Source organism: Salvelinus alpinus, chromosome 8 (genome assembly GCF_045679555.1).
Source record: "Salvelinus alpinus chromosome 8, SLU_Salpinus.1, whole genome shotgun sequence".
Classification (NCBI taxonomy): domain Eukaryota; kingdom Metazoa; phylum Chordata; class Actinopteri; order Salmoniformes; family Salmonidae; genus Salvelinus; species Salvelinus alpinus.
In genome coordinates this window covers 20354970-20379580 of record NC_092093.1, presented here as the reverse complement: position 1 = coordinate 20379580, position 24611 = coordinate 20354970, and the positions used below count along the sequence as shown (strand labels likewise).

General features: G+C 50.3%; 1 protein-coding gene across 4 annotated transcripts in view; it reads right to left on the bottom strand.

Annotated features, from left to right (window-relative positions):
- The window catches only part of LOC139582695 (serine/threonine-protein kinase PAK 5-like), a 123286-nt gene that overhangs the window by 13961 nt on the left and 84714 nt on the right, over positions 1-24611 (bottom strand). For all 4 annotated transcript variants that reach the window (XR_011676401.1, XM_071412930.1, XM_071412927.1 and 1 more), the window contains 5 exons: positions 20635-21525; positions 6038-6247; positions 5677-5818; positions 5355-5509; positions 3207-3340 (listed from right to left, as the gene is read on the bottom strand). Coding sequence is in view for 3 of the 4 variants with exons in the window: in XM_071412930.1 (XP_071269031.1) it covers positions 3207-3340; positions 5355-5509; positions 5677-5818; positions 6038-6247; positions 20635-21525 (1532 nt within the window). In the remaining variant the exon portion in view is untranslated. The remainder of the gene's footprint in view (positions 1-3206; positions 3341-5354; positions 5510-5676; positions 5819-6037; positions 6248-20634; positions 21526-24611) is intronic.

The window sequence follows — 24611 nt, the reverse complement described above, 5'->3', positions numbered from 1 at the left end:
ACACGCACTGACACACACCACACAATGTTGACACACGCCCTGACACACGCCCTGAAACACGCCCTGACACACGCCCTGAAACACGCCCTGACACACGCCCTGAAACACGCCCTGAAATACGCCCTTTAACACGCCTTGACACACGCCCTGAAACACACCCTGAAACACGCCCTGACACACGCCCTGAAACACGCCCTGACACACGCCCTGACACACGCCCTGACACACGCCCTGAAACACGCCCTGACACACGCCCTGACACACGCCCTGACACGCCCTGAAACACACCCTGAATCACGCCCCGAAACACTCCCCGAAACACTCACTGAAGCCCGCCCTGAAACACGCCCTGACACACGCCCTGAAACACGCCCTGACTCACGCCCTGAAGCACGCCCTGAAACACGCCCTGACACACACCACACAATGTTGACACACGCCCTGACACACGCCCTGAAACACGCCCTGACACACGTCCTGAAACACGCCCTGACACACGCCCTGACACACGCCCTGAAACACGCCCCGACACACGCCCTGAAACACGCCTTGACACACACCCTGAAACATGCCCTGAAACATGCCCTGAAACACGCCCTGACACACGCCCTGACACACGCCCTGACACACGCCCTGAAACACGCCCTGAAATACGCCCTGAAACACGCCTTGACACACGCCCTGAAACACACCCTGAAACACGCCCTGACACACGCCCTGAAACACGCCCTGACACACGCCCTGACACACGCCCTGACTCACGCCCTGAAGCACGCCCTGAAACACGCACTGACACACACCACACAATGTTGACACACGCCCTGACACACGCCCTGAAACATGCTCTGACACACGCCCTGAAACACGCCCTGAAATACGCCCTGAAACACGCCTTGACACACGTCCTGAAACACACCCTGAAACACGCCCTGACACACGCCCTGAAACACGCCTTGACACACGTCCTGAAACACACCCTGAAACACGCCCTGACACACGCCCTGAAACACGCCCTGACACACGCCCTGACACACGCCCTGACACACGCCCTGAAACACGCCCTGACACACGCCCTGACACACGCCCTGAAACACACCCTGAATCACGCCCCGAAACACTCCCCGAAACACTCCCTGAAGCACGCCCTGAAACACGCCCTGACACACGCCCTGAAACACGCCCTGACTCACGCCCTGAAGCACGCCCTGAAACACGCCCTGACACACACCATGTTGACACACGCCCTGACACACGCCCTGACACACGCCCTGAAACACGCCCTGACACACGCCCTGAAACACGCCCTGACACACGCCCTGAAACACGCCCTGACACACGCCCTGAAACACGCCCTGACACACGCCCTAACACACGCCCTGAAACACGCCCTGACACACGCCCTGACACACGCCCTGAAACACGCCCTGACACACGCCCTGAAACACGCCCTGACACACGCCCTGACACACGCCCTGAAACACGCCCTGACACACGCCCTGACACACGCCCTGAAACACGCCCTGACACACGCCCTGAAACACGCCCTGACACACGCCCTGAAACACGCCCTGAAATACGCCCTGAAACACGCCTTGACACACGCCCTGAAACACGCCCTGACACACGCCCTGAAACACGCCCTGACACACGCCCTGAAACACGCCCTGAAATACGCCCTGACACACGCCCTGAAACACGCCCTGACTCACGCCCTGAAGCACGCCCTGAAACACGCACTGACACACACCACACAATGTTGACACACGCCCTGACACACGCCCTGAAACATGCCCTGACACACGCCCTGAAACACGCCCTGAAATACGCCCTGAAACACGCCTTGACACACGTCCTGAAACACACCCTGAAACACGCCCTGACACACGCCCTGAAACACGCCCTGACACACGCCCTGAAACACGCCCTGACACACGCCCTGACACACGCCCTGACACACGCCCTGAAACACACCCTGAATCACGCCCCGAAACACTCCCCGAAACACTCCCTGAAGCCCGCCCTGAAACACGCCCTGACACACGCCCTGAAACACGCCCTGACTCACGCCCTGAAGCACGCCCTGAAACACGCCCTGACACACACCACACAATGTTGACACACGCCCTGACACACGCCCTGAAACACGCCCTGACACACGCCCTGAAACACGCCCTGACACACGCCCTGACACGCCCTGAAACACGCCCTGACACACGCCCTGACACACGCCCTGACACATGCCCTGAAACACGCCCTGACACACGCCCTGAAACACGCCTTGACACACACCCTGAAACATGCCCTGAAACATGCCCTGAAACACGCCCTGACACACGCCCTGACACACGCCCTGACACACGCCCTGAAACACGCCCTGAAATACGTCCTGAAACACGCCTTGACACACGCCCTGAAACACACCCTGAAACACGCCCTGACACACGCCCTAGAAACACGCCCTGACACACGCCCTGACACACGCCCTGACACACGCCCTGACACACGCCACTGACACACGCCCTGACACACGCCCTGACACACGCCCTGAAACACGCCCTGAATCACGCCCCGAAACACTCCCAGAAACACTCCCTGAAGCACGCCCTGACACACGCCCTGACACACACCACACAATGTTGACACACGCCCTGACACACGCCCTGACACACGTCCTGACACACACCACACAATGTTGACACACGCCCTGAAACACGCCCTGACACACGCCCTGAAACACGCCCTGACACGCGCCCTGACACACGCCCTGACACACGCCCTGACAAACACCACACAATGTTAACACACGCCCTGCAACACGCCCTGACACACGCACTGTAACACACCCTGACACACGTCCTGACACACACCACACAAATTACTATAATTAAAAGACCAAGGACACACCGTGTGCTAATCGAAACGTTGAGGCGTTGAGAAGAAGACAATAAAACAACAGAGGAGAGAGAGAGATAAAGGTTTGAGATGAATAACTAAAACCCATGAAACCAGATCTGATGGGGGTTGTTGAGAAATGTTGTTGTGGATCTGCTTTGGTTATTCACTTCCCGAGATGAATTAGTGGGACAACGATTCAAATGCCATTTTCTCAGACAGTGAATAGAAGACTCATGTTAGCTAATGCTTAGGTAGTCATTGGTTACCTCGCGAGAGAGGTAAATGGACTTTAGCGGCAGATCATTGGTTACCTCGTGTGAGTGACAATGTCCGTCAGGGCCCCGCCCTCCAGGAACTCCATAACGACCCAGAGCTCGTCTCCGACCAGGTAGCTGTTGTACATGTCAACCACGTTCTCATGGTGATAGTCCCTCATGATCACCACCTAGAAACAAAACAACAAACACAGGTTACATCATAGGCAGCCAATATATCAATAGTGACAAAACGGACCTAGCTGTGCACCAGAAGTTTCCCAGAAAATAAGGATATTTATTTAAGAGGTAAATATTATATATTTTTTAACAGGGGTAAAAAGTGTGCTAAAAGTAGACAATACTAAAAGGTTTTAAAATGCAATAAAAAAACGTTCAAGGAAACAGACAGCATGGCTACCTGCTCTACACAGCCTCCCTCTACCTGAGTACCAAACAATCAACAACAGCTAATCAATTGAACATGTCAGCCAGCAACCCTCCAGAATAGGGTGTGATTGGCAGATATTTTTACTGAGTGGACATGATTATGAATCATGCAATGAAACTGGGCCTGGGTAGAACAGTGAACATACAACATTCAAATACTTAAACAGTCTGGACGATTAATGGTGTCCATACCAGTGAAGATGTCATCCTCAAGTAGATAAGAATTCTAGCTAAAATCGCGTCGCAAATGGTCCACCATTTTACCTAGGAGTAGCTCTGATAAGCTAGCTCAAACCTGCTAGTTTCACACTGGTGTAGATTGCCTGCCTGATGTCCTAGAAAAAAACTTTAAACATCTACTTGAAGGTAAGTCTATTCTTTATGTCTACATCACATCAATATTTTACAGTTAAAAAGGCAAGTTTCATTCCTCCATACAGGTGTTTAACTAACGTAACTAGCATAGGTTTTCATCCTACATCTGTAGCTAACTATCAGATGGTGACATTATATTACAGTGTTAAGAAATAACAACGTGTATAATTTCTGGAAACAATAGGCATTGACAAAGTTAATGAAAATACAGCCATGCATGTTAGAATGAAATTGAAGAAAGCTAGGTAGTGGGCGTCCCCGGCTAAGCTAACTAGCTAACAAAAGCCCAGTTTGCCTAGCCTTCGTGTTCAGTTTTACCAAGTTATCTTCCCATCTATTGATGGATTGGTAACTGGCCACTGATGAAGCTTGCAAGCTAAATGATTCTCCTGATGTAGGCTACAGTGCCCTCCATAAGTACTGGACACAGATCAAAGTTGTTATTTTTGCAATAAGCTACTCCAAAAAATTTGATTGATGATTACATTTGAATAAATGAGGATAGTACTGTAAATAATGGCATCTTATTTGGGGGTATTTGTAAGCATATTCTTTACTTAAAAATGTATATGTATTTTCTATTGGTTAAATTTTACTCCTAACATCAGATCTTGGTTGAATTTACATTTCAATGTCTGCAATATATGATGAAAATGAATGATGGAATTCACTGAAAAGTTATTTTATAGAATAGCAGGTAGCCTATGTCACAAATGAAATAAATAAATGGCTCTGCAATCTTTTTAGAAGCTTAATGAAAAGTGATTATTAGATTGGAGTGCTAAAAGATAACATCAAGCTTCATAACACACACACACACACTATTACTAATCATCGATGTGGGTGCGTAAATGTGTAAGGACAAGATACTTCATGTTTTGGTTCGATGTCAACACCTTGTTAACATACAGTCATTCAACCCACTTCATTCAAACAAAGTCTTCCCTCACTGGCTTCATAACAAAAATACTGTGTCTGACTACTGAGTAGTAACAGCTCCACAGTGTTGCTACATAGCAGGCAGCAATGGTACAGTAGAGTAGAGCTAAAAGGCTTGGCACACTCCTTTCCAAACCCAAAATAATGTCAGCTTGTTGCCTTGGCAACATCTAAATCAGGTTCACTAACACACTGCTCTGATCAACACATCTGAGGTCCAGAAAAGCCTCTTCTGTGAGGTAGCCTAATCTGGGGGCTAAAAACTAGCTTTATAGTTTTACTCTGGCACGTCTAATTGAAATGTTGACTAATTAAATGTATAGGCTTACACTATCTTACCTAAATATTTGTCTATTAAAGTAAAAAAATACAGTACCAAAATGGTTTGGTCTCCACAGAGACAAACCCATGACCCCTAACCCCTAACCCTTGACTTCTCACCTCGTTGAAGAGCAGTTCTCTCCTCTGCTGTTTCCTCAAGTCCATCTTCTTGACTGCCACCTGCTTGCCACTGTGCTTCTCGCTGGCAATGCACACAATGCCCGTCGAGCCCTCGCCAATTTTTATGAAACTGTCCAAGTACTCCCTGGGGTCACCTGGGGTCAAAGATGGACAGATCAGAGGCTGATCAATGTTTGCTGCCCCCAGAAAGATATCTATGAAGCTTCGGTTCATTATCTACAAACTAGCGGAAAAACTTACTGTATATTTTAACTGATTTGGGTTGTACTTGTGTTTCTTTCTTAGGCTTCTCTGTGATTACCTGGGTTGACGACGAGCTGCAGGGCGGCCCTGAACTGTTCGTGGGAGACCCTGGATGGCTGGGTGTCTGAACTGGAGCCCCAGGAAGGAGGGGGGTAAGCCCCCAGGGGAATGTAGAGGGACGATGGCTGGGAATATGCCCCCTGTAGGAGGGAGGGGGGAGAGATCCGGTTAATGACTCTACTGCACTGTCGGTGGTGATCTTTGCAGTTACACCTGTTTCTCTGAGAGTCATATGTAATTGTAGATCATAATATTTTTAGGTCATGAACAAGATATAATCCTATCTTAGGACACACATACGCATGCAAATATGCACAATCACATGCACACACACACAGGTACGCACACGGTAGACCCACCTGTGGGGTGTATGGCGGGCTGGGCTGTGAGGGTGGGTGGTGGTAGGGGGAGGGTTTGTAGTGGTGGAACACAGGGGGGTACTGGAGGTGTCCGGGGGGGTAGCCAGAGGGCTTGTTGTGACTCTGAGGTAGTTTGAGGGGCCCGCGGGGGTACGTGTCAGACCCTGGGACCTGGGGACTCCCGTCCCGTGACTGCCGGTCGTAATCACCCTGCGAGAGATGGAAGACAGACATAGACAGTGTTAGAAAGACAGCTAATACCCTGAAAACATAAGCTATTTAAGCTAGATGAGCTAATATTAAAATAATACTTTAATAAGCTCATAAGATGACAGCCGGCTCAAAATTTGTATTTAAGTGCAAAACTTTTTCAGGGCAAACTCCATTATTTTTGCGAAGACTATTTGATTCTGAGTTTTGACATATAAAGTGTGTATGTGAAAACTATTTACAAGGTGCACACTTCCAGTTTTCTGAACTACCTTCTCTCATGGATAAGAGGGAAGGTTGTGTTACCTGGTGCTGGTACATGTGCAGATCAAATACACCACTGGAACGCTGATTCAGCTGTTTACATGTTCTAATAATTAGAAAGATTGCTCAGAAAACCAGCTGTTTTAAAGTAGACTGAATTATAGCTATGAACCGTCCCTGGTCGTACAGGGCTGAGATATATAATATCTAGACTAATACTCTATCTAGTGAAGACAAGCTGCCTCCAGCACTGAGGAGATGATGCTCTGACTGTCAGAGTCAATTAAATTACCTCCACCACTCCCCCCCCGAACACACACTCCCAGCGAACACGTACACTTCCCGCAAGCACACACTCCCCCTGAACACACACTCCCCCTGAACACACACTCCCCCCCTGAACACACACTCCCCCCCTGAACACACACTCCCCCCCTGAACACACACTCCCCCCTGAACACACACTCCCAGCGAACACGTACACTTCCCGCAAGCACACACTCCCCCTGAACACACACTCCCCCCCGAACACACACTCCCCCCGAACACACACTCCCCCCCTGAACACACACTCCCCCCCTGAACACACACTCCGACAGGACATAGTCTCCTAATGAAAACCTGACAACAAGGAAGAGGCGGGGCAGGAAGGAGGAGGGAAACATTGAAATGTAGAATCTCTCTCACACTCACACACTCCTCCACCTACACACACACTCCTCCACCTACACACACACACTGCTCCACCTACACACACACACTCCTCCACCTACGCACTCATCCTCCACCTACACACACTCCTCCACCTACACACACACACACACACACACACTCCTCCACCTACACACACACACACTCCTCCACCTACACACACACACACACACACACACTCCTCCACCTACACACACACACACTCCTCCACCTACGCACTCATCCTCCACCTACACACACTCTTCCACCTACACACACACACACACACACACTCCTCCACCTACACACACTCCTCCACCTACACACACACACACTCCTCCACCTGCACACACTCCTCCACCTACACACACACACACTCCTCCACCTACACACACACACTCCTCCACCTACACACACTCCTCCACCTACACACACACACAGAGTAGGAGGAGGGCTGGGTAGATGGCGGTATTATGATGCGGCGTGGACTTGTTTAATCAATGACTGTGAGGAGGGCGGTGCACCTTATTGTCTGCAGGAGGGATGGACTACTCTCCAGACACCCTATCATTGGTGGGCCCCGGCGGCTGGCTGTCAGCCAAGGGTCTCCTGATCCATGTTAGTTAAATGCGTATTCATCTGAATTTGGCAAGGTAATCAACAACCCAACTGAACTGGGAAATTGAATTCTGCGCTGGAACATCGTTGGGCCGTTTTTGTGCGGAGGCTGCAGAAAGGAGAAAGAGCTGCAGCATCAATTTGTCACTGCTGCTGCGGAGGAGGAGGAGGAGGAGGAGGAGGAGGAGGAGGAAGAGGAGTGGTGTGTGTAAGTCCCCGTGCTGTCTACTGTTATACCCCCACCGGCTCACAACATAAAGGGGGATTTTGTTCAATGACTGAATTCAAAGAGAAAAAGACAAGGGAGAGGGATAGAGGGGGGGAGAAGAGGGAGGGAGAGGGGGGAGAAGAGGGAGGGAGAGGGGGAGAAGAGAGGCAGGGAGAGGGAGAGAGGGATAGAGAGGGGGGAGAAGAGGGAGGGAGAGGGAGAGAGGGATAGAGAGGGGGGAGAGAAGGGGGGAGGGAGAGAGAAGAGGGGGAGGGAGAAAGAAGAGAGGGAGAGAGAGGGAGGAAGGGAGAGAGAAGGGTGGGAGGGAGAGAGAAGAGGGGGAGGGAGAGAGAAGAGGGGGAGGGGGAGAGAAGAGAGGCAGGGAGAGGGAGGGAGAGAGAAGAGAGGCAGGGAGAGAGAAGAGAGGCAGGGAGAGAGAAGAGAGGGAGATGGAGGGAGAGAGAAGAGAGGGAGGCAGGGAGAGAGAAGAGAGGGAGGGAGGGAGAGAGAGGGAGGGAGAGAGAGATGAGGGGGAGAGAGAGATGAGGGGGAGGGAGAGAGAGAGAGAGAGAGAGAAGAGGGGGAGGGAGAGAGAAGAGATGCAGGGAGAGGGAGGGAGAGAGAAGAGATGCAGGGAGAGGGAGGGAGAGAGAAGAGAGGCAGGGAGAGAGAAGAGAGAGAGGGAGGAAGAGCGGGAGGGAGAGAGAAGAGGGAGGAAGGGAGAGAGAAGAGAGGCAGGGAGAGGAGAGAGGTAGGGAGAGAGAAGAGAAGCAGGGAGAGAGAAGAGAGGCAGGAAGAGAGAAGAGATGCAGGGAGAGGCAGGGAGAGAAGAGAGGCAGGGAGAGAGAAGAGAGGCAGGGAGAGAGAAGACAGGGAGGGAGAGAGAAGAGAGGCAGGGAGAGAGAAGAGAGGCAGGGAGAGAGAAGAGAGGGGGGAGAGAGAAGAGAGAGAAGAGAGGGAGGGAGAGAGAGAAGAGAGGGAGGGAGAGAGGGAGGGAGGAGAGGGAGGAAGGGAGAGAGGAGAGGGAGGGAGGAAGGGAGAGAGGAGAGGCAGGGAGAGAGAAGAGAGGCGGGGAGAGAAAAGAGAGGCAGAGAGAGAGAAGAGGCAGGGAGAGGGGAGGGAGAGAGAAGGGGGGAGGGAGAAAGAAGAGGGGGAGGGAGAAAGAAGAGAGGGAAGGAGAGGGAGGAAGGGAGAGAGAAGGGTGGGAGGGAGAGAGAGAGAAGAGGGGGAGGGAGAGAGAAGAGGGGGAGGGAGAGAGAAGAGAGGCAGGGAGAGGGAGGGAGAGAGAAGAGAGGGAGGGAGGGAGAGAGAAGAGAGGGAGGGAGGAAGGGAGAGAGAAGAGGCAGGAAGAGAGAAGAGAGGCAGGAAGAGAGAAGACAGGCAGGGAGAGAGAAGACAGGGAGGGAGAGAGAAGAGAGGCAGGGAGAGAGAAGACAGGGAGGGAGAGAGAAGAGAGGCAGGGAGAGAGAAGAGAGGCAGGGAGAGAGAAGAGAGGCAGGGAGAGAGAAGAGAGGCAGGGAGAGAGAAGAGAGGCAGGGAGAGAGAAGACAGCGAGGGAGAAAGAAGAGATGCAGGGAGAGAGAAGAGAGGCAAGGAGAGAGAAGACAGGGAGGGAGAGAGAAGAGATGCAGGGAGAGAGAAGAGAGGCAGGGAGAGAGAAGACAGGGAGGGAGAGAGAAGAGAGGCAGGGAGAGAGAAGAGAGGCAGGGAGAGAGAAGAGAGGCAGGGAGAGAGAAGAGAGGGAGTGAGAGAGAAGAGAGGCAGGGAGAGAGAAGAGAGGCAGGGAGAGAGAAGAGAGGCAGGGAGAGAGAAGAGAGGCAGGGAGAGAGAAGACAGGGAGGGAGAGAGAAGAGAGGCAGGGAGAGAGAAGAGAGGCAGGGAGAGAGAAGAGAGGCAGGGAGAGAGAAGAGAGGCAGGGAGAGAGAAGAGAGGCAGGGAGAGAGAAGACAGCGAGGGAGAAAGAAGAGATGCAGGGAGAGAGAAGAGAGGCAAGGAGAGAGAAGACAGGGAGGGAGAGAGAAGAGATCCAGGGAGAGAGAAGAGAGGCAGGGAGAGAGAAGACAGGGAGGGAGAGAGAAGAGAGGCAGGGAGAGAGAAGAGAGGCAGGGAGAGAGAAGAGAGGCAGGGAGAGAGAAGAGAGGGAGTGAGAGAGAAGAGAGGCAGGGAGAGAGAAGAGAGGCAGGGAGAGAGAAGAGAGGCAGGGAGAGAGAAGAGAGGCAGGGAGAGAGAAGACAGGGAGGGAGAGAGAAGAGAGGCAGGGAGAGAGAAGAGAGGCAGGGAGAGAGAAGAGAGGCAGGGAGAGAGAAGAGAGGCAGGGAGAGAGAAGAGAGGCAGGGAGAGAGAGAGAAGAGAGGCAGGGAGAGAGAAGAGAGGCAGGGAGAGAGAGAGAAGAGAGGCAGGGAGAGAGAAGAGAGGCAGGGAGAGAGAAGAGAGGCAGGGAGAGAGAAGAGAGGCAGGGAGAGAGAGAGAAGAGAGGCAGGGAGAGAGAAGAGAGGCAGGGAGAGAAGAGAGGCAGGGAGAGAGAAGAGAGGCAGGGAGAGAGAAGAGAGGCAGGGAGAGAGAAGAGAGGCAGGGAGAGAGAAGAGAGGCAGGGAGAGAGAAGAGAGGCAGGGAGAGAGAGAGAAGAGAGGCAGGGAGAGAGAAGAGAGGCAGGGAGAGAGAGAGAAGAGAGGCAGGGAGAGAGAAGAGAGGCAGGGAGAGAGAAGAGAGGCAGGGAGAGAGAGAGAAGAGAGGCAGGGAGAGAGAAGAGAGGCAGGGAGAGAGAAGAGAGGCAGGGAGAGAGAAGAGAGGCAGGGAGAGAGAAGAGAGGCAGGGAGAGAGAAGAGAGGCAGGGAGAGAGAAGAGAGGCAGGGAGAGAGAAGAGAGGCAGGGAGAGAGAGAGAAGAGAGGCAGGGAGAGAGAAGAGAGGCAGGGAGAGAGAGAGAAGAGAGGCAGGGAGAGAGAAGAGAGGCAGGGAGAGAGAGAAGAGAGGCAGGGAGAGAGAAGAGAGGCAGGGAGAGAGAAGAGAGGCAGGGAGAGAGAAGAGAGGCAGGGAGAGAGAAGAGAGGCAGGGAGAGAGAAGAGAGGCAGGGAGAGAGAAGAGAGGCAGGGAGAGAGAAGAGAGGCAGGGAGAGAGAGAGAAGAGAGGCAGGGAGAGAGAGAGAAGAGAGGCAGGGAGAGAGAGAGAAGAGAGGCAGGGAGAGAGAGAGAAGAGAGGCAGGGAGAGAGAAGAGAGGCAGGGAGAGAGAAGAGAGGCAGGGAGAGAGAAGAGAGGCAGGGAGAGAGAGAGAAGAGAGGCAGGGAGAGAGAAGAGAGGCAGGGAGAGAGAAGAGAGGCAGGGAGAGAGAAGAGAGGCAGGGAGAGAGAAGAGAGGCAGGGAGAGAGAAGAGAGGCAGGGAGAGAGAAGAGAGGCAGGGAGAGAGAGAGAAGAGAGGCAGGGAGAGAGAAGAGAGGCAGGGAGAGAGAGAGAAGAGAGGCAGGGAGAGAGAGAAGAGAGGCAGGGAGAGAGAAGAGAGGCAGGGAGAGAGAAGAGAGGAAGGGAGAGAGAAGAGAGGCAGGGAGAGAGAAGAGAGGCAGGGAGAGAGAGAGAAGAGAAGCAGGGAGAGAGAAGAGAGGCAGGGAGAGAGAAGAGAGGCAGGGAGAGAGAAGAGAGGCAGGGAGAGAGAGAGAAGAGAGGCAGGGAGAGAGAGAGAAGAGAGGCAGGGAGAGAGAAGAGAGGCAGGGAGAGAGAGAGAAGAGAGGCAGGGAGAGAGAGAGAAGAGAGGCAGGGAGAGAGAGAGAAGAGAGGCAGGGAGAGAGAGAGAAGAGAGGCAGGGAGAGAGAGAGAAGAGAGGCAGGAAGAGAGAGAGAAGAGAGGCAGGGAGAGAGAAGAGAGGCAGGGATAGAGAAGAGAGGCAGGGAGAGAGAAGAGAAGACAGGGAGAGAGAGAGAAGAGAGGCAGGGAGAGAGAAGAGAGGCAGGAAGAGAGAGAGAAGAGAGGCAGGGAGAGAGAGAGAAGAGAGGCAGGGAGAGAGAGAGAAGAGAGGCAGGGAGAGAGAGAGAAGAGAGGCAGGGATAGAGAAGAGAAGACAGGGAGGGAGAGAGAAGAGAGGCAGGGAGAGAGAGAGAAGAGAGGCAGGGAGAGAGAGAGAAGAGAGGCAGGGATAGAGAAGAGAAGACAGGGAGGGAGAGAGAAGAGAGGCAGGGAGAGAGAGAGAAGAGAGGGAGGGAGAGAGAAGAGAGGCAGGGATAGAGAAGAGAAGACAGGGAGGGAGAGAGAAGAGAGGCAGGGAGAGAGAGAGAAGAGAGGGAGGGAGAGAGAAGAGAGGCAGGGATAGAGAAGAGAAGACAGGGAGGGAGAGAGAAGAGAGGCAGGGAGAGAGAGAGAAGAGAGGCAGGGAGAGAGAGAGAAGAGAGGCAGGGATAGAGAAGAGAAGACAGGGAGGGAGAGAGAGAGAGGCAGGGAGAGAGAGAGAAGAGAGGGAGGGAGAGAGAAGAGAGGCAGGGATAGAGAAGAGAAGACAGGGAGGGAGAGAGAAGAGAGGCAGGGAGAGAGAGAGAAGAGAGGGAGGGAGAGAGAAGAGAGGCAGGGATAGAGAAGAGAAGACAGGGAGGGAGAGAGAAGAGAGGCAGGGATAGAGAAGAGAAGACAGGGAGGGAGAGAGAAGAGAGGCAGGGATAGAGAAGAGAAGACAGGGAGGGAGAGAGAAGAGAGGCAGGGAGAGAGAGAGAAGAGAGGGAGGGAGAGAGAAGAGAGGCAGGGATAGAGAAGAGAAGACAGGGAGGGAGAGAGAAGAGAGGCAGGGAGAGAGAGAGAAGAGAGGGAGGGAGAGAGAAGAGAGGCAGGGATAGAGAAGAGAAGACAGGGAGAGAGAGAGAAGAGAGGCAGGGAGAGAGAAGAGAGGCAGGGAGAGAGAAGAGAGGCAGGGATAGAGAAGAGAAGACAGGGAGAGAGAGAGAGGAGAGGCAGGGAGAGAGAGAGAAGAGAGGGAGGGAGAGAGAAGAGAGGCAGGGATAGAGAAGAGAAGACAGGGAGGGAGAGAGAAGAGAGGCAGGGAGAGAGAGAGAAGAGAGGGAGGGAGAGAGAAGAGAGGCAGGGATAGAGAAGAGAAGACAGGGAGGGAGAGAGAAGAGAGGCAGGGAGAGAGAGAGAAGAGAGGGAGGGAGAGAGAAGAGAGGCAGGGATAGAGAAGAGAAGACAGGGAGAGAGAGAGAAGAGAGGCAGGGAGAGAGAAGAGAGGGGGGTTTATTACAAGGTCCAAGAGGCAGGGAGAATGCTGGTTCTTAAGCTTCCAGATCACTTACAACACGCTTTAGTTTTTAATATATTTTTTCTACCGATGTTAGTAATCTACACGCGTCACGACACATATCCTGTGACTGTTTTTCACATACCCCTCGATGATCTCCTGCTTCTTCAGATGGAACTAAATAGTGAGTCATGTAGTGAATTTTGTTTAAATTATAGGACGATTATGTGTATAAAGTGTGACCAGATATAGAACCTGTCTTGCCCAATCACAGCCAAGTTATTTGTAACAAAAAAACACATTGTAAATGACTGTTTCTGGTTCTACTTGTGTGTGCAATATTTCCCCAGACGGCGTGTTTACTGAGGCGTTGGAGGTTAAGTGGATTTCATAAGGGCATCCTGGGGTTTGCATCAGCATGTACAGTACTACTGTAACACCAGATGTACAGTCTACTACAGCAAGTCTCCTCTCCTCAGCGGACACAGAGCACAAATGTATGTATACATCAGTGTAATACATCTTGTTGTTACTCTCTGTTCGTGCTACATCGTTCGGCAAAGGTATTAGATGGAGGAATATATAGATAAATAACTAGTTCCTATATTTGTGCATAATAGGCTAGGTGTAATACCGTAGGTGCAGAATATAGTCTCTACACAGAAGGAGGAGGGGGAGAGTCGTGACTGAGACATTTGCCTGATCCTTCTGCTCTGCACAGTTCAATGAAAGGTCATTGTTTCAGCACTGGGATGTAAGCCTGTCATTCACCTTCAGATTATCACACAGGCGTTTGTCCGGCAGGGTCAACAAAAATCAAATCAAATCAAATCAAATTTTATTAGTCACATACACATGGTTAGCAGATGTTAATGCGAGTGTAGCGAAATGCTTGTGCTTCTAGTTCCGACAATGCAGTAATAACCAACAGTAATCTAACCTAACAATTCCACACTACTACCTTACACACACACACAAGTGTAAAGGGATAAAGAATATGTACATAAAGATATATGAATGAGTGGTGGTACAGAACGGCATGGCAGATGCAGTAGATGGTATAGAGTACGGTATATACGTATGAGATGAGTACTGTAGGGTATGTAAACATAAAGTGGCATAGTTTAAAGTGGCTAGTGGTACATGTATTGCATAAAGATGGCAAGATGCAGTAGATGATATAGAGTACAGTATATATACATATGAGATGGGTAATGTAGGGTATGTAAACATTGTATTAAGTGGCATTGCTTAAAGTGGCTAGTGGTACATTTTTACATAATTTCCATCAATTCCCATTTTTAAAGTGGCTGGAGTTGAGTCAGTATGTTGGCAGCGGCCGCTAAATGTTAGTGGTGGCTGTTTAACAGTCTGATGGCCTTGAGATAGAAGCTGTTTTTCAGTCTCTCGGTCCCTGCTTTGATGCACCTGTACTGACCTCGCCTTCTGGATGATAGCGGGGTGAACAGGCAGTGGCTTGGGTGGTTGTTGTCCTTGATGATCTTTATGGCCTTCCTGTGACATCGGGTGGTGTAGGTGTCCTGGAGGGCAGGTAGTTTGCCCCTGGTGATGCGTTCTGCAGACCTCACTACCCTCTGGAGAGCCTTACGGTTGTGGGCGGAGCAGTTGCCGTACCAGGCGGTGATACAGCCCGACAGGATGCTCTCGATTGTGCATCTGTAGAAGTTTGTGAGTGCTTTTGGTGACAAGCCGAATTTCTTCAGCCTCCTGAGGTTGAAGAGGCGCTGCTGCGCCTTCTTCACAACGCTGTCTGTGTGGGTGGACCAATTCAGTTTGTCCGTGATGTGTACACCGAGAAACTTAAAACTTTCCACCTTCTCCACTACTGACCCGTCGATGTGGATAGGGGGGTGCTCCCTCTGCTGTTTCCTGAAGTCCACAATCATCTCCTTTGTTTTGTTGACGTTGAGTATGAGGTTATTTTCCTGACACCACACTCCGAGGGCCCTCACCTCCTCCCTGTAGGCCGTCTCGTCGTTGTTGGTGATCAAGCCTACCACTGTAGTGTCATCCGCAAACTTGATGATTGAGTTGGAGGCGTGCATGGCCACGCAGTCGTGGGTGAACAGGGAGTACAGGAGAGGGCTCAGAACGCACCCTTGTGGGGCCCCAGTGTTGAGGATCAGCGGGGTGGAGATGTTGTTACCTAACCTCACCACCTGGGGGCGGCCCGTCAGGAAGTCCAGGACCCAGTTGCACAGGGCGGGGTCGAGACCCAGGGTCTCGAGCTTGATGACGAGTTTGGAGGGTACTATGGTGTTAAATGCTGAGCTGTAATCGATGAACAGCATTCTCACATGGGTATTCCTCTTGTCCAGATGGGTTAGGGCAGTGTGCAGTGTGGTTGCGATTGCGTCGTCTGTGGACCTATTGGGTCGGTAAGCAAATTGGAGTGGGTCTAGGGTGTCCGGTAGGGTGGAGGTGATATGGTCCTTGACTAGTCTCTCAAAGCACTTCATGATGACGGAAGTGAGTGCTACGGGGCGGTAGTCGTTTAGCTCAGTTACCTTAGCTTTCTTGGGAACAGGAACAATGGTGGCCCTCTTGAAGCATGTGGGAACAGCAGACTGGGATAAGGATTGATTGAATATGTCCGTAAACACACCAGCCAGCTGGTCTGCGCATGCTCTGAGGACGCGGCTGGGAATGCCGTCTGGGCCTGCAGCCTTGCGAGGGTTAACACGTTTAAATGTTTTACTCACCTCGGCTGCAGTGAAGGAGAGCCCGCAGGTTTTGGTAGGGGGCCGTGTCAGTGGCACTGTATTGTCCTCAAAGCGGGCAAAAAAGTTGTTTAGCCTGTCTGGGAGCAAGACATCCTGGTCCTCGACGGGGCTGGTTTTCTTTTTGTAATCCGTGATTGACTGTAGACCCTGCCACATACCTCTTGTGTCTGAGCTGTTGAATTTCGACTCGATTTTGTCTCTGTACTGAGACTTAGCCTGTTTGATTGCCTTGCGGAGAGAATAGCTACACTGTTTGTATTCGGTCATGCTTCCGGTCACCTTGCCCTGGTTAAAAGCAGTGGTTCGCGCTTTCAGTTTCACGCGAATGCTGCCGTCAATCCACGGTTTCTGGTTTGGGAATGTTTTTATCGTTGCTGTGGGTACGACATCGTCAATGCACTTCCTAATGAACTCGCTCACCGAATCAGCATATTCGTCAATATTGTTGTTGGACGCGATGCGGAACATATTCCAATCCGCGTGATCGAAGCAGTCTTGAAGCGTGGATTCAGATTGGTCGGACCAGCGTTGAACAGACCTGAGCGCGGGAGCTTGTTGTTTGAGTTTTTGTTTGTAGGCTGGAATCAACAAAATGGAGTCGTGGTCAGCTTTTCCGAAAGGGGGGCGGGGGAGGGCCTTATAAGCGTCGCGGAAATTAGTATAACAATGGTCTAGTGTTTTTCCAGCCCTGGTAGCACAATCGATATGCTGATAGAATTTAGGGAGTTTTGTTTTTAGATTAGCCTTGTTAAAATCCCCAGCTACGATGAATGCAGCCTCAGGGTGTGTGGTTTCCAGTTTACAAAGAGTCAGATAAAGTTCGTTCAGGGCCATCGATGTGTCTGCTTGGGGGGGAATGTATACGGCTGTGATTATGATTGACGAGAATTCCCTTGGTAGATAATGCGGTCGACATTTGATTGTGAGGAGTTCTAGATCAGGTGAACAGAACGACTTGAGTTCTTGTGTGTTGTTATGATGATCACACCACTTCTCGTTAATCATAAGGCATACCCCCCCGCCCCTCTTCTTACCGGAAAGATGTTTGTTTCTGTCGGCGCGATGCATGAAGAAACCAGCTGGCTGCACCGACTCCGTTAGCGTCCCTTGAGTTAGCCATGTTTCCGTGAAGCAGAGCACGTTGCAATCCCTGATGTCTCTCTGGAATGCTACCCGTGCTCGGATTTCATCAACCTTATTGTCAAGAGACTGGACATTGGCGAGTAGTATGCTAGGGAGTGGAGCGCGATGTGCCCGTCTCCGAAGCCTGACCACGAGACCGCCACGTTTTCCCCTTTTTCGGCGTCGCACAGGGTCGCCGGCTGGGATCAGATCCATTGTATTGTGTGGAAGGCAAAACACTGGATCCGTTTCGGGAAAGTCATATTCCTGGTAGGAACGATGATGAGTTGACGTTAATCGTATATTCAGTAGTTCCTCCCGACTGTATGTAATGAAACCTAAGATTACCCGGGGTACCGATGTAAGAAATAACACGTAAAAAAACAAAATACTGCATATTTTCCAAGGAACACGAAGCGAGGCAGCCATCTCTTTTCGGCGCCGGAAGAGCAGACCGCAAAGGATACATAAACTGGGATCAAAAATCGGCCCTGGCATTTTTAATATACTGTATCATTTCTTCCCTCGAGGCCCCACTATTAGCGAGATAATGATCATTTTGAGCAAAAAAAACCTAAACAAGTTAAACAGGCCCACTGGGATGAAAATGGACCAGCCTATATGTCATTTTCCCGAAACGTCAGTCCACCCATGACACACGTACTCTAACAGTGTTCTTGTATCCTGCGCTTGGAGAGCGACGCTGTGCACACTTTTGTTTCAGCCCAGCACTAACAAACCTAATTTAACAAAGTAATAAAAAACTCAAACATTTGCTGAAAGAGTTGTGTTAGTGCTGGGTTGGAGCAAAGCCCTGCATACCTACATTACTGCAGCTCTCCAGGACCAGGACTGGGAGAAGTGAAGAACGTTGCTGTAGAATGTGGATTATTATGGCATCTCCATTGGGTCTAGGCCTGAAAGTCACTTTTAAACATCTCCATATGTACTGTGCCACTCCACGGTTGCATAACTGCAGCTGATATAGCGGACTGCAGTTGCAGAGCGGTATTTGCTTGGGCCTCGTACGCTTCACACATACACGCATGCTCTCTAGATGTTATCAGGACTTTGTCTTTTCTTCTAGAACACTAAATAAATGAATGAACCCCTTTGTTTTCCGTTGACTTAGAAACAGAATACGCTGCTGATTATAATTCCCCTCCATGCAGCTCTTCTATAGGAACATTTGTCTGCAGTATATCTGTAGTTCACAAGTCAAAGAGTAAGGAGCTCAAAAGAAGAATTCTCTCGCCACCGGCCCAAGATCCCAACCGCCAGACCACCAACCCTCCAAGACCCCCGAACAGTTCCCCGAGAGCTGCCCCGCAACCACCCGAAAAAACATCATTCAAACGAACCTTTTGGGGGGGTTACTTTGACTTCATTTTTGACTTTTCTTTGACCGTCATTCCATCCCCTGCCCAGCAACTCCACTCCCACTTGACTCCAGTTCCACATCCCAACCCTCAGCTTCCCTCAGCCCATCCCACCTATCTCTGCTGGCCACCCTCTTCGGATTTATACGCACCATATATCTTTCAACTATGCTGTGATGGTTAACATACAATTTTAATCTATCTAATCAAATAGAATCCACAGATTGTGAGTTGCAGATAAAAATTGTACTAAGAGTATTAGTATATTAGTAATTTACTGACCAGGTCTCTCCAAATCTTCCAACAATGCTACTTCTACGGTAAATTTTAGATGAATGTTATACTTTTTCAGCCATTCCGGAACCTGAGACCAGAAACAGGCTACTTGAGGGCAATACCAGAACAAAATGGTCTATAGATTCTGTATCCTCTCAACAAAATATGCAGAGCTGCGATGATTGTATGCACCAAATATTCAACATTTTGTTGGTGGCAAGAATTCTGTTGAATAATTTTATCTGAAAAGCACGAAGTCTTGAATATTGCATCATTTTATATATAAACTCATACACCCTGTGCCATGAAATTGGGACGTCAAATGAAAAGCTATCCCAGTCCCCCTCTCTCCCTCCCTACCTCTCTTCCTCTGTCCTCCCCATCCCTCACTGTCAGCTGAACTGTGGTATCAGACTGATGGACAGTTTATCTCTTCTTCCTCTGTCCCCCTCCTTCCCTCTGCCCCCCCTCCTCCATTTCTCCCCTTCCTTCCCTCTGCCCCCCCTCCTTCCCTCTGCCCTCCCTCCTCCATTTCTCCCCTCCTTCTCTCTGCCCCCCCTCCTTCCCTCTGCCCTCCCTCCTCCATTTCTCCCCCTCCTTCCCTCTGCCCCCCTCCTTCCCTCTGCCCTCCCTCCTCCATTTCTCCCCCTCCTTCTCTCTGCCCCCCCTCCTTCCCTCTGCCCTCCCTCCTCCATTTCTCCCCCTCCTTCTCTCTGCCCCCCTCCTTCCTTCTGCCCCCCTCCTTCTCTCTGCCCCCCTCCTTCCTTCTGCCCCCCTCCTTCCCTCTGCCCCCCCTCCTCCATTTCTCCCCCTCCTTCCCTCTGCCCCCCTTCCTTCCCCCTGCCCCCCTCCTTCCCTCTGCCCCCCCCCCCCCCCCCCCTCTCACCCCTCTTCCCTCTGCCCCCCTCCTTCCCCCTGCCCCCCTCCTTCCCTCGTCCCCCCTCCTTCCCTCCTCTCCTCCATTTCTCCCCCTCCTTCCCTCTGCCAACACCCCCCCCCCCCCCCCTCCTTCACTCTGCCTCCCCTTTCCCCCTCCTCTGAACTGTGTTATCGTAGCGTGTAGAGTTAATTGAATCTAGTGTGGATCCTGTAAAGGTAATTCTGTGTCTTAGCAGAGCCTTCCTCCGCTGAGGAACAGTAGATTAACTACTGACACTAGATCCATCACACAGATAGAGGAGAGAGAAATGTCTTGGAACTTACACACAGCACTGCCACACACACTTACCCCACCAGACATACCACGAGGTGTCTTTTCACAGTCCCCATGTCCAGAACAAATGATAGGAAACCTACATTATTATACAGAGACATGAGTGCATGGAACTCCTGTAATGTCTGTAATGTCTGTGCCTGTAATGTCTGTGCCTCTAATGTCTGTAATGTCTGTAATGTCTGTAATGTCTGTATTGTCTGTATTGTCTGTAATGTCTGTATTGTCTGTATTGTCTGTAATGTCTGTAATGTCTGTATTGTCTGTAATGTCTGTATTGTCTATATTGTCTGTAATGTCTGTAATGTCTGTAATGTCTGCAATGTCTGCAATGTCTGTAATGTCTATATTGTCTGTAATGTCTGTAATGTCTGCAATGTCTGCAATGTCTGTATTGTCTCATGTGTCGGACCCCAGTAAGACCAGCTGTCTCCATTGTGGTCGACTAATAGGGATTCTAACAAATCAAACCTATCAGTTTAGTAGGTACTTCATAGGGAAATGCTGCCTATTACTTATCAGCTGATTCAAATTATTACCAAAACTAGATTATTTATTATGTTGATAATAGTAGAAAATAACAGTACTAACATGTTGCCCTTGGTGTCATACCTTGGCATTCATATTTTCCAACACATGGAAATATACACACCAGCCCAGACGTACCTTGGCCATGGCCTGTGAGTTGGTGAGTGTCTCTGAGAGGCGTGGGTAGGTGTAGGAGCTGTAGGGGTGTGTCTGAGGAGGACTCTTAAAGACCCCGCTGGCCCTGTGGGGCACGTTGGGCTCCTGGAGGCCAGACCCCGACCTGGAGCGCTGTCTGATGGCCGGCGTGGGGCTGTTCTGCCTCACATACGACGACTTGGGCCTCTTCTCGTACTCATCTCTGGACACGCCGCTGTAGCTCCACTCGCTGTCCGGGTAGTTGATTTGCTCGCTGTGCAGCGATGTGCGGGACGGCGTCCCCACCATTGACGCGTCCCGGTAGTCCTGACTGGACGAGCCACCTACGGACGCACGGTAGTACCCCCCTGTCGTGGACCCGGCGGACCCCCCTCCGCTGCCCACCCCGGACCCTGATCCCACCTCGTCGGCCGAGCGCGCCCCCGCCACCTTGCTCTCCAGGTAGGTGTGGTAGTCCGGAGGCAGCTTGGCGTAATCGGCCTTCTGAGGCATGGCGTCGGGGTAGAAGGGGATGCGGGTGGCGTGGGTGAGGTGGCCGTTCTGTTTGGGGAAGCGGTAGTGTCTCCCCATGGCCCAGTCACCATCTGGAGCAAAGCCTTTACTGTCCTTCCTGTAGGGCTCCAGAGAGAAGTCCCTACTGGAGGTGTCCAGGTCACAGGAGTACCGGGAGTAATAGTGGCTGAAGCCGTTCTCCTCGTTGGGGTGGGGGTGTTGGGGGTGGTGGGAGGCGGGTTTGGGGGCCCCAGCCTGGTGGGAGCCCGTAGGGCTTTCTTTACGTAGGGAGTTGGAACGTGTCACAGATATGCTGTCGAACTCCTCCAGGAGACCATTGATGGACGCATCCTTCGGGGGACGGTTCCCTCGAACTATGGTCTGTGGAACAGACAGTAAACACACAGTTAATTTATTGTAGCTACAGGGAGGGCACCATAGAAATATAATGGAATGGGAAGGTCCATTCTAGTCATTCTATTTCTATAGAAGGAACTACCTACCCATGCACTGTAGATGGATAACATGTAACCATGATGATACACTCCTGTCTTCAAATTAATATATCTGTACTATCAATGGAAACATCAATCATACTTTTTCCATTGAGTAATATTCCATTGAGGTGCTGTGTTGCAGATTAGCATTTTTCATCATGAATGTTGTTCTGGAGGCAGCTCTGCAGAGTGGTCACTAGCTGGCACAGCCACAAAGTCATAAAATCTGATTTTAAACCTAACCTTAACCCTAACCTTAACAACACTGCTAACCCTAATGCCTAACCTTACACTCTTAGATAAAAGGGTTCCAAAAGGGTTCTGCGGCTGTCCCCATAGGAGAACCCCTTTTGGTTCCAGGTAGAACCATTTTTGATTCCAAGTAAAACCCTCTGTGTAAACGGTTCTACCTGGAACCAAAAGGGGTTCTTCAAAATTTGAAGAATCTATTTAATAGATATCCTATGGGGAAAGCCAAATAACCCTTTTTGGTTCTAGATAGCACCTTTAAAAAAAATACAAATACAATACAAAAAAGCACATTTTTACAAATTTGACTTTGCAATTTTGACTTTTGAATGTGAAATCACTCAGTTCTGCCTCCAGGACAAGACTCATGACAATAAACATGAACCTGCTGCTGGGTATCACATTTGATGTTATAAAATGAAAACCAGAGAGAAGTGAATGCCTAGGTCTACCCCCTGTCGGTGTGACTTCTTTAATACAACCCCCTGCCGGTGTGACTTCTTTAATACAACCCCCTGCCGGTGTGACTTCTTTAATACAACCCCCTGTCGGTGTGACTTCTTTAATACAACCCCCTGCCAGTGTGACTTCTTTAATACAACCCCCTGCCAGTGTGACTTCTTTAATACAACCCCCTGCCAGTGTGACTTCTTTAATACAACCCCCTGTCGGTGTGACTTCTTTAACCTCTAATTCCTCCCAAACCCGGATCCGGGAGCACCCCCCACAGTAAAAAAGGTGACTAGCATAGCCTAGCATAGCGTCACAAGTAAATACTAGCATCTAAATATCATTAAATCACAAGTCCAAGACACCAGATGAAAGATACACATCTTGTGAATCCCCTGTCGGTGTGACTTCTTTAATACAACCCCCTGCCGGTGTAACTTCTTTCAAATACAGCCAGAATGGATGGAGAATGATTGAAAAGAGCTACCCTGAAATGTGAGAAGAGGAGAAAGCTGAGGTATACTGAGAGAGACTAGGTTATGTCCCATTTCTTTCCCAAAAGATAAGCTTCAATATCAGTGGGAGGAACTGATCAGGGCACATCAATTAACGTGACATTGGGTGCACTGCACTTACACCCCACTTTACACAGGCATGCGCACACACAGTCGTACACACACGCACCAACACCAACATACACTGCTGCTTAAAACTCCTAATGCAGCTGAAACAACAGCAGCATTGCTCATCCCCCGCTACCCACGGTAAGCTCTTTACATGGTTGCATCCTGAGTCAGAGAGGGGTTGGGGGTGTGTGTGCAAAGCAGATATCCCTGAGGGGAATCAAAGCACTGTGTGTCTCTGCCTCCAGAGGATCAACATAAGGTAAAAACGTTCTTTCTGTCGTTCCGTTCGTCTGCCTGTCTGTCTGTCTGTCTGTCTCTGTCTGTCTGTCTGTCTGTCTGTCTGTCTGTCTGTCTGTCTGTCTGTCTGTCTGTCTGTCTGTCTGTCTGTCTGTCTGTCTGTCTGTCTGTCTGTCTGTTTCTGTTTCTCTCTCTATTTCTTCCACCTGGCTTTTGATGAAGCTGTAAAAGGACAATGCTGACGGTGAAGTGGGCTCAAAGCGCGTAAATCAAAATGGCTCAAAAGTGACGTAATTAAACATGTGTAGGGGAAGGATTTGTGTTTTCATAAATGATTGCTTTTGATAAAAACGCTCTATCTGCCTTCCCTCCCCGCTTTTGCCTGTGACGGGCCTTAGCCCGGTGTACCCAGGGCCAAATTAATCGAACCCCCTCTTTGCTTGCTTAAATTGTGCGCCATGCTGTGCGCAGTCAAAAGAAAATCACATGCTTGCTAACATGGTTAGCTAGATGATTGAATGAGTCTGTTTTCAACAAATCAAGTTTTTTAGACTTCTATTTTAACCAAGCAAGACAAATAAACATTCAATCAGTACTGAGTGAATTAACAAAATAATTTTGCAACGAACGCTTCCAGACAGTCCAGTTAAATGGTCTGTCGAAATCAATGTTTTAAGAACCGGTTCTGCCTGTGGATCTGAAGATTGTGGGTTGGCTTCCCGGAGGATACATTTAGACCATTATTTTAGTTTTTAGTTTTGACTAAAACCCCCTCCCCCCCCCCTTCGACACACACACACACACACACACACTTATTTTCATTTATACTGAACAAAAATATAAACACAACATGCAACAATTTCAAAGATTTTGCTGAGTTACGGTTCGTATGAGAAATTAATAAATTAATTAGGCTTTAATCTATGGATTTCACATGACTGGGCAGGGGCGCTGCCATGGGTGGGCCTAGGAGGTCACCCACTGGGGAGCCAGGCCCAGCCAATCAGAATTAGTTTTCCCCCACAAAATGGCCTTATTACAAACAGAAATACTCCTCAGCACTACCCCCCTGGGCCGGCGTGGTTACACGTGGTCTGCGGTTGTGAGGCCAGTTGGACATACTGCCAAATTGTCTAAAATGACGTTGGAGGCAGCTTATGATAGAGAAATTAACATTCAATTGTCTGGCAACACCTCTGGTGGACATTCCTGCAGTCACCATGCCAATTGCATGCTCCCTCAAAACTTGAGACATCGTGTTGTGTGACACAACTGCACATTTTTAGAGTGGCCTTTTATTGTCCCCAGCACAAGTTGCACCTGTGTAATGATCATGCTGTTTAATCAGCTTCTTGATATGCCACACCTGTCAGGTGGATGGATTATCTTGGATTATCTTATCTAACAT